A 10,859-nucleotide genomic window follows, 5' to 3' on the forward strand; every position below is an offset into this window, starting at 1 on the left:
CAGGTGTACCATGTTTTATTTTTTATGCTGTATGTTCACTGTACTTTTTCCTATGTTTAGATTTTTAAATACACAAAAAATTATTAGTATGCCACAATTGCCTACAGAGTTCAGTAACATCCTGTACAAATTTTTAGTTTAGAAGCAGTAGACAGTACCATATATCTTAGTTGTGTCATAGGCTATGCTATCAAGGTTTGTATAAGTGCATTCTATGATGTTCATATATTGATGAAATCATGTAATGCATTTTCACAATGTATTCTGTCTGTAAGTGACATATGACTGTATTTGTTTATAGTATAATAAATCTGAGCATGTATATAATTAGCTGACACTTAGGATAATTAAGTTTTATTGATTAAGATAACTTGTGTTCCAAACACTTAGAAGAAATGCACTGAGCTAGAGGGGGTTAGTGTGTTTTTTATTGTATACAGGATTGACTATTATGTTATGTGAAATTATGACTTTGTTATTTTCTTTATTTGGAGACTAAGTAAGGTTTAAGAAAATGTTTATGAGAGTCAAATTGACAAGGTCTAGACTTGAGATGGTTAATTTTATGTATCAACTAGTGGCCCGGTGCACAAAATTCACGCACTCGGGGGGGTGGGCCCTCAGCCCGGCCTGTACCCTCTCACAGTCTGGGAGCCCTCAGGTGATGTCCGACTGATGCCTTACCCAGCTCAATGGGCCTAAGCCATCAGTTGGACATCCTTAGTGCTGCAGCGGAGGCGGGAGAAGCTCCTGCCACTGTCACTGTACTCACCACTGTGCTCACCAGCCATAAGCCTGACTTCTGGTTGAGCTGGGCTCCCCCTGTGGGAGTGCACTGACCACCAGGGGACAGCTCCTGCATTAAGCATCTGCCCCTGGTGGTCAGTGTGCATCATACCAACCCGCCATTGGCTATATTTTCAGCTTTAAATGGATTTGCATATTATCCTTTTATTATATAGGATTTGACTAGGGTATAGGATATGCATATTACATATTATTTCTGTGAGAGTGTTTTCAGATGTGATTAACATTTGATTCTCTGCCTGAATAAAACAGATTGCCCTGTCCCAAATGAGGGTGAATATCATCCAATCCCTGAAAAACCCAAATAGAACAAAATGGCAGAGGGGTGGGGTGGTATTTGCTCTCTGTTCCTGCCCTCATCTTGGACTTACACCATCAGTTCCCTGGATCTCAGAATTATATCAGTACTTTCCTAGGTCTCCAGCTTGCATAGCAGATTGTGGGATGTCTTAGCCTCCATCATTAAGTGGGACAATTCCTTGTAATAAATTTCATATTGGTTCTGGTTCTCTGGAGCACCCTGATTAATACAGGCAGCATATGCTTATTTGAGATAGTGATATTTCATGTGGATTAGTTCTGTGTATGAAAGATCCCATTTTATCAATACTAATGCCTTTTTCAGTAAAATCTACTGTATCTGCCATTAGTCTAGCTAAAACTTATGTTTTATGGTTAATATGTTCATGTTACATACTTTTCCGTTCTGTTTTTTTTATATTAAAAGCATATCCAACTTAATCATTATATAATTTTATAATTCAAGTGAAAATTAGCTTGAAAAATTTTTCATCCATGTAAATTCAATATAATTACTGATATCTACCTTATTACTTTGTATCCATTTGTTTGATTTATTTTTATTCCTTATATTCATTTTTACATGCCTTCATTTGGGATAATAAACTTTTATTATTCCATTTTACCTCTATTGATTGCTTTGTTATATTTAATTATTCTTTCAGACATTACCCTAGAGATGACAGCATACATTCTTACCTTAATTAGTTTTCAGATTATTAGAATAAAAAACCTTAGAATATTTTAGCTTAATTTATCTCTTCTTACCACTTATGTTATTGTTGTTGTGCACTTCAATTCTATATGTCTCAAAATCTTCCTGAAACTATTATCTTCTTACATCATTACTATTAAATCAATATTCATTTATTTTATCTAATTTTTACTATTGCCCTTCTTGCATCTCTGTGCTTCCTTCTAACTGATATTTTTCTTTAATGACAGAACTGTTTACAACACACTTTTGAGCTACACATCTTTATTTATTATAAACATTTTATTTGAATATTGAATTCTAGATTTTTTATTTTGTGTTATTATATATGTGTTCTGATATATTTAATTAGTTTTGAAAATTCTTAATAATTATCTTTTCAACTAAACCTTTTGTTCTATGTTTCTCTGTTATTTGTGTCCTGTGACTGATTTTATTTTACTAAATCCCATAGTAAAGAATATGTATTCTGTGTACTTTTTATAAAAATAATTCTGGATATTTCTCCTAACCATTTTTCCAGTACATAATCCCCTCTTCTGCTGTCAATTATTGTATGCATATTTCTTGAATCCTCAATACCAATTATTTAAGATCATTAATTTATACCTCTTTTATGAAAATGATGTTCTAATTGTTTTTACAGACTGTGCTAAATACATGCATATCTCCTTGAGTCTCTTTCTATTTCTGTTATTTTCATGGTTTTTTATCATTTGAAACTCCCTTGGTAAGCTTGTGACTTTTTTACTGTATACTCAAAACTATACAAATGTTAAAGGCTCTGGATTATGACTTATTCCCACAAATAGGATTTGATTTAATCTGGCACACAGGTACAGGCAGACATCCTTGACCAAAACAATAAATAAGTTTATTCAAATCTGTTTTCCTTTACAATAAACATTACCATCATTGCCTTAGTCACTTTTCTTTTAGAGCAATTAAAATGAGAAAAAAGGATTATATTTTACTTCCCCTTATTCCAGTTTAGAAGCTCTTCACTTCATGGAGAAAATTTAATTTTTTTATTTAAAATATTTTGTTTCGGTCAATAGGAAATCCCTTAACATTTCTTGTAAGGTAGGTTTCTTGACAATGCATTCCCTTGGTTTTAATGAGTATTTACTTCTCTTTCATCTTTGAATGTAGAATTCTAGGTTGTGACTACATACCTTTTTTGCTTGTATTGCTTCTGATGAGAAGTCAGAACTAATTGTTATTCATGTCTATATGTCGTAAATATGTTTTTCCCCTTGCATGCCTTCAAGATTTTCTTTTTGCCTTGTTATTTTTTTTCAGCTTTAAATGGTTGTGCCTAGTTGTTTTCCTCTTTTTGTGTTGTCTCAGTTTCTTCAACTTATGTTTTGTCATTTCTCAATACTTTCAGAATATTTTCAGCCATTTTACACACTCACATACACACACTATTGGAATTAGATGTGATCCATCATTAGGGAAAGTAAGTGAATTATAAATATAATAAAGAGAAGAGCATTGGGGATTCCAATATTCAGGAATCAATTACAGGAGGAATCAGCAAAAAAGAGAAATAGATAGAGATAGAGATATATCCTCTCTAATAATAGAGAAACATGGTAATTAGCCGTAACTCCGCTACCCTTCCCATTGGCTAATCAGGGCGATATGCAAATTAACTGCCAACCAAGATGGCGGCCGGCAGCCAAGCAGCTTGAAGTGAACAGGAAGCTTGCTTGCTTCAGTGATGGAGGAAGCCAATGTTCCCCGCCTGCCCTGCCGGACTCTGAGCTTGCAGTTTAAGAAACATTGTTACAAATATAGAAGCTAAACAAAACACCAGAAACCTGCTTGCAGCCAGCCAGGCTTCAGCCAGCAGGACCGCAACATTGTTTTAATTATAGAACAAACGCAGATCCCTGCTTTCAGCCAGCCGGGATCTCAGAGCTGGAGTGAGCAGGACCGCAACAGTGTTACAATTATAGAACCCAAACAAACCAGATACCTGCTTTCAGCAGCCAAGGCCTCAGAGCTGGAGCCAAGCCTCAGAGCTAAAGCTGGCCCAGAATTAAAAAAAGAAAAAAAAAAAAGGACAGGTTGGGAGCTTAAGTCACCCGCCAGCCTGAAAACGGACCTCAGCCCCTCACCCAGGCTGGCCAGACACCCCAGTGGGGACCCCCACCCTGAAGGGGGTGTGACCAGCTGCAAACAGCCATCATCCTCTCATCCAGGCTGGCCAGGCACCCCAGTAGGGACCCCCAACCTGATCCGGGACACCCTTCAGGGCAAACCAGCCGGCCCCCACCTGTGCACCAGGCCTCTATCCTATATAGTAAAAGGGTAATATGCCTCCCAGCAGCGGAATCAGCAGAGCAGCGAGGCCTCCCGGCACCAGGATAAGCATGACAGGGGGCAGCGCCCAAACCCCCTGATCACCCTGCGTCTCTGTGTGTGACAGGGGGCAGGGCCACAACTTCCCTAACCGCCCTGCTCTGTTCGTGACAGGGGAAGGAGCCCCAACCCCCTGATCGGCCCTGCTCTGTGCCTGATAGGGGGGAGCTCCCCAACCCCCTGATTGCCCTGCAGCTCTGTGTGTGACAGGGTGTGGTGCCTCAACCCCCTGATGGGCCCTGCTCTGTGTGTGACAGGGGGCGGCGCCAAAATCCCCCTCCACGGGCCCTGCTCTGTGTGTGACAGGGGGTGGCACTGCCACCTCCCTATCGACCCTGCCTTGAGTGTGACAGGGGGCGGTGCCCCAACCCCTCAATCGGCCCTACCCTGAGTGTGACTAGGGGTGGCATCGCAACCTCCCGATCCGCCCTGCTCTGTGCATGACAGGGGGCGGCACCCCAACTCCCCAATTGGCCGTGCTCTGTGCGTGACAGGAGGCGGCACCCCAACTCCCCAATTGGCCGTGCTCTGAGCCCAACCAGGGGCTGCACCTAGGGATTGGGCCTGCCCTCTGCCACCCAGGATCAGGCCTAAGCCAGCAGGTCATTATCTCCCGAGGGGTCCCAGACTGCGAGAGGGCACAGGCCGGCTGAGGGACCCCCTCCCCCACCCCAAGTGCACAAATTTTTTTGCACCGGGCCTCTAGTAATATATAATTATATATATATATATAGAGAGAGAGAGAGAGAGAGAGAGAGAGAGAGAGAAACCTCCAGCCCTAGCCAGTTTGGCTCAGTGGACAGAGCGCTGGCCCATTGACTGAAGTGTCTGGGTTTGATTCGATTCTGGCCAATGGCACATACCTGGGTTGCAAGTGGATCCCCAGCCCTGGTCGGGGTGCGTTCGGGGGGAGGCAACCAATCAATGTGTCTCTCTCACATGATGTTTCGCTCTCTCTCTCTCTCTCTCTCTCTGCCCCCGCCCCTTCCACCCTTTCTAAGAAATCAATGGAAAAATAACCTTGGGTGAGGATTAACAAAACAAACAAACAAAAACACCTTCCATATAATCACAGAAAACTACACAATAATATCTCATTTAATCCAAAAAAAATCTATTAACTATAAAGGCAGTGATCAATTGTTAATATTCATTACTATGACAGTAAAAAGATGACTAATCTTGAAAGGCACTGTTTAAAAGGTTACTGAATTGGTGGCCTATAAACCAGTAAAAGATGGCTGTGAAGAGAATGTGAAGTAAAAGGTGGTGAGGGCAATAACAGCTAAATGTAGGCAAGGATCATACTTTTCAAAATCAGATTTCTAAACAAGCAAGAAAATATATTTATTAGGAATGGAATATTTCAAGTATTTTGATCACAATGGAATACAGACTTCAATGTTTAATAAATAATATCATGAATAATGAAAAATTCCAGTGAATTAAATAAGAAAAAAGGACACGCATAACTAAAATTTTCAAATTATGACTGACTAACTTAAAATTAGAGATTTTTTAGACAATCTGATTATAATGATTATGCCATGTTGGGAAATAGAGAGCACTAAACATGATCAATATATTCTAAAACATAGGAACTTACATTTGAGATATTCAGAAATAAACCACATTTCTGCCTAGAATTTACACTTATGGGAGAATTATCTATATGTTTTACAGACTCTAATCACATGCCAAGATGATTTCACCTTAAAAAATATTGGTGATCCTTATTAAAAGTCACAAACATCCTCTAAGGTAAATAACTTATAGAGGGCAGATATTGAAATACATATTAAGTAAAGCATTTCAGAATAGCTCAGTGATGAATTACCTGTTATATGTCAATCTGGATGAGTTCGCTTAACTCATCCTGATTGACATATGACAGAATCAAAATTAATCAGAATAGTAAGACAAACTCAGGTTTTATTTTTATTAGTTTGGCTCAAATTATACATATATATTTTTTTGTCATTTCCTTGCTCTTAAAATTTCTAAAAGTTTGATAATGTTTTAGAATTATTAAATCTACTTTATCAAAATGGATATAAAACAAAATTATGATGAAAAAGTATAATAAATTGTTTAAGTAACCATTTTCACTGAAATCATATTCATGACCTAAATATATCCTAAGTTCCTGTTCATTCTACAAATGCTACATAAATTTATATAATTGTCTACTCAATTATATACTATATATGGTTTTCTTCCCACCTGTTTTATTTTATTTCTTTGCTATTTTTCAAATATTTCTTATAAATAACTAGTTTTTATAAAATGTACTGTAAAATAGCAATTATATTTTTAATTAACAAACATTTTCCAAGATGATCATCAACACTATTGCAAATATGTTACAGTTTCCTTTTCATTATTTTAAATAGAATGTGCACCAATAAATCAGTAGTATTACAGAAAATATAAATGAATATCAGTTTTAAATAAGTTACCAATGATCACACATAAAGTACAGTAACAAATTTTGCATTGCATGCTATAATAAAACATAATTCAAATTAAATAATACTTCATAGTCTTGACTAATTGGAATTGAAAGATAGAAAAAGACAGATTAAAAATTTAGCTCAATTTCATTTACATATCCAGAGGAAAAGAAAATGAGATCAGAAAAAAATATCTCTATTGAAGAAAATAAAGAAAATTAATGTAGAACGATTTCTGTGAAAATAAAGCTTCAAAGAGATAAAGATAAACATCCTAGAAAAGAACGGGAAAAGAAGGAGAAACTATGAACTGGAAGATACTATTAGATATACTGTTATTATTAAGGGCTCCTTTGTTCATTTCTTTTATATAGACAGTACAATAGGACATTCATTTCTTTGTGAAAAAAATAACCCTGTGGATCATAATCATAAAGCCTTTTTTCACTTGTTGGTTCCGTAAAGTGTAGATGAAAGGGTTCAAAAGTGGCGCAACTGAAGTATTGAGCACAGAAATTCCCTTGGAAAAAGATACCTTTTGTTTGACTGATGGATTAACATACATGAAAATACAGCTGCCATAAGAAAGGGATATCACAATCATGTGAGAAGAACATGTCGAAAAAGCTTTTTTCCTCTGACTAGTTGAAGGGAATTTTAAAATGGTCAAGGCGATATAGGTATATGATATTATCACCATTATCAACGTGATCAAAAGTGTCACCAAAGCAGAGATGAATCCCATCAGCTCAAGAGTCTGTGTGTCTGTGCAGGAGATCTGCATAAGAGGAGTAGAGTCACAGTAGAAATGCTCAATAATATTGGAGGCACAGAAGTCAAGGTCCAGGCCTAAGATGAGTGGTGGAAAGATGACAAAAAAACCAGCCAGCCAACAACTGAGGACAAGCTGTGTGCAGATTTTACGGTTCATGATGACTGTGTAATGCAGGGGCTTACAGATGGCAACATAGCGGTCATAGGACATAGCAGCCAGCAAGTAAAATTCAGATGCTCCAAAAAGGAAGGCAAAAAACAACTGAGTGGCACAACAATTATAGGAAATGGTTTTGTCCCCTGTTGCCACAGTAAGCAAAAATTTAGGAATGCATGTACTAGTATAGGAAATTTCTAAGAAGGAAAAGTTCCGAAGGAAAAAATACATGGGGGTCTTGAGGTGACTATCCACCAGGGTGAGTGTGATGATGATCAGATTGCCAGTGATGCTTAGCATGTAAATGAGAAGCAGGAAGATGAATAACACAACTTTCCAATGTGGGTCATCAGTCAAACCTGCTAGGATAAACACTGTCACTCTTGTATGATTTCCCATTGCTATACTTGCTATATCTGAATACGGAAAAAAAAGAAAATGATGTTCCAAATGGAAAAATAACCATGATAATTAATGTTGAAAGTAAAGTTAACAAAGTGATGTTTCAGATAGAAAAATACATTTCTCTTTTATGTTTTTAAAATGTTGTGATTTTGTTTTTTGGGTTTTTTCTTTGGTGGGGGGGTTGCAGGAAAAAAGTAGTTAAAACTGTAGCTGAAAATTGTACTAGAGAATAACCTATATAGCAATAGTAATTGTTGATTGTTTTTATGTGGGTAAATTAGAGGGATTAGAGAAGATTTTCAAAGCATAGGAAAATGTTTTTTTCTCTTATTAATATTCAAGAGTCAGGGTGGCATGCCATTTCCTGTCTGAATAAAGTTTTCATCCTAGAACCAAAATTATGTCACTGCAAGCTCATAATTGGCCCCCCTCCACACACACACGTACCACAAACCTAGCCATCATCAATAAACAGGGCTAGTATACATTTACTATTTTACTCAACTAAGCAAATTCAAATGCCTGATTCTTATCTCATTTATTTTCATGGTTAATGAGATCCAATTCCAGGTAAGTGATTAGGAGGTATTGGGAGAAAATATTCTGTTCTCAAGAGTATTTCCATCCCCTCCATCTCTGTTGCAACCAAGCACTTACCAATTTGTACCCTAAAACAAAATCAGCAAGTACAGTCTGGTAATGTCAGTCTGTGCAAGAAGAAACTGCAGTTTTGTGAGAATAAGGAATATAAAAGCTGAGAGAAATAGCCTTGGCTGGGTAGGTCAGTTGGTTAGAGTGTTATCTTAATACACCAAGGTTGAGGGTTCAGTCCCCAGTCAGGGCCCATAGAAGAATCAACCAAGGAATGCATAAATAAGTGGAACAACAAATCATTGTTTTTTCCCTCAAAACAATTTTTTAAATTTTCATTAAAAAAAGAAACAGAGAGAAGTATACCAATATGGATTCATGAAATCATATGAGATGAAAGAAGTAAAGAGAAAGATAAGGACAAAGATAAAGTTTTATGGAAGCCTAGAGAGGTAAGAAGAGTTTTTGAGAGCTAGGATAGTGAATTTGAGAGGAAAAGTAAAAAGAAGATTGAAAATATGTAAATTAGTAAGAAGAAATTGTAAAGAGGAACTAGTTACCAATGCAACTTCTCTCCATCTGCTTGACTTTCTTATACTTACCATTTTGTTCTCTCTCTAAAATACAGACTGAAACATAAACAGTTTTGAGATCATCATAGCCTAAAAGAGAAGAGAATTATTTGGCAAATTTCAAACACATAATAAATCACAGAATAGTGTGACACAAATTTTAAAAGGTGTATATTTTCTTATCATAAGACTATTCAAATGTTTGGCAAACACACAGTTAAAGAAATATCTATAAAAATTTCTAGTATCAACATGAGGCATATATTAAGTGAGACAGATTGTTCAGGTTTGCACAGCTAGTAAGTTGGACATCGGCATTAAGATTTCCCAAGTTGTTTCCTTAAAACTACAGCATTTTGGACAAAATACTATGGGCCAGAGAATAACTTATTTCTTTAAAATAAAAAAGTTTAACAATATCTCTTAGGAAAATTTCTTTCCTCAGTATCTTCATCCTCTAACACATAAAATGATTAAGGTCTTATGATAAAATAATGTTTTCTGTTTGAGAATATAAAAATTATTATTTCTAACTTATTTAAAACATGTATTATCATTAAAAAAGGCACATATAGAAATAAAAATAAACTTTTAAGGACAAATAAGAGTTAGTTCCAATAATATCTAGGTGAGTTCACAGGAGGAAAGTTAGATTTAAAGTTAGGTCTTAGAATATAAAAAAATGAGAGAAGGTATTCATTCATTAGAGAGGAAACAGCCTGAACAGTGTAAAGTGAAGAGTACATGCATGACTTCATTAAAGGAAATTATTAGAGTTTTATTATCAAAATCATGTATGTTTAATATAAGACATTTATGATTGAAAACAAAGTAGTCTTTCTCCCTGGACATTTCTTTCACATTTAGATAATTGTGAAGCTGCCTGTTATAAAATTTTTCTCATTTACACAACTTACCATAATGGCAACACTGTAGGAAAGTTATATGTAAATCACCCAAATAAGAATTTTATCATGTCAAATCATTTATTTGTCCAACTTCAACAATTATGCACACCAACTATCTCCCAACACACACTGCAACATAAACAACAACAAAGTTTACAAATTGAAGCCATTAGAAGTCAGGCCTATGAATGCAGGTATATTTCTTTGTATTAGATACTGTCAATATTAGATAGATTTCAAAAGGATTTCAATAGTAAACCTTCATTATATTTCATTTGTCTTCTTCACCATTTTCCCTATGTTAAAATTTAAAAGGTTGGTGAAATAAAGTTAAAGGTGAAAATAGAACAAATGTGAGATAAAGTATATGTAACAGGAAACATTGTCGTTACTTTTGAGAAATATTGTTTTCTCTTTTTGAGTCTACCAAAAACACCTAAAAATTCAAATAACTTTTAAAATAAGATATACTCACAGATTTATTCAGACAAAAAAGTCTCTGTTTCAATATTTAGATCTCTTATCATCAGCTGAACAGAACACACCAGTGTTCCATTTTTAAAATGGATTTGACTCGATTCTACAATCTATGATTGTTTTTAGCCCCTACATTGGAAAGAGTTTGATTAACTATTTTATTACAATTTTTTAGGCAGTGAATCAAATTTCCCCATTATGTGTTAAATATTCTAGGTATTACAGATTAATTAACACTTGATCCCATGTAGTATTTATGCTTTCTGTACTTTAAAGGAAAATCATCTAAATTACAAAGAATTCTCATGTGGATATGAGATTCTTGATCAC

At 35.8% G+C, this 10,859-nt stretch overlaps 1 protein-coding gene across 1 annotated transcript; it reads right to left on the reverse strand.

Annotated features, from left to right (window-relative positions):
• Positions 1-7,036: 7,036 nt before the first annotated feature.
• LOC139005471 (olfactory receptor 6C75-like) lies at positions 7,037-7,975 on the reverse strand. The gene has a single exon (XM_070407702.1). It carries the CDS (start codon positions 7,973-7,975, stop codon positions 7,037-7,039), a length of 939 nt encoding a protein of 312 aa, XP_070263803.1.
• Positions 7,976-10,859: the final 2,884 nt, after the last annotated feature.

The sequence above is a fragment of the Myotis yumanensis genome, unplaced genomic scaffold (genome assembly GCF_028538775.1).
Source record: "Myotis yumanensis isolate MYYU_CA2020_CCGP unplaced genomic scaffold, mMyoYum1.0.hap1 SCAF_3, whole genome shotgun sequence".
Taxonomy (NCBI): Eukaryota; Metazoa; Chordata; class Mammalia; order Chiroptera; family Vespertilionidae; genus Myotis; species Myotis yumanensis.

What these genes read in the sequence shown, in the direction of transcription:
- LOC139005471 (XM_070407702.1), bottom strand. Translation starts at nt 7,975, where the DNA reads ATGGGAAATCATACAAGAGTGACAGTGTTTATCCTAGCAGGTTTGACT.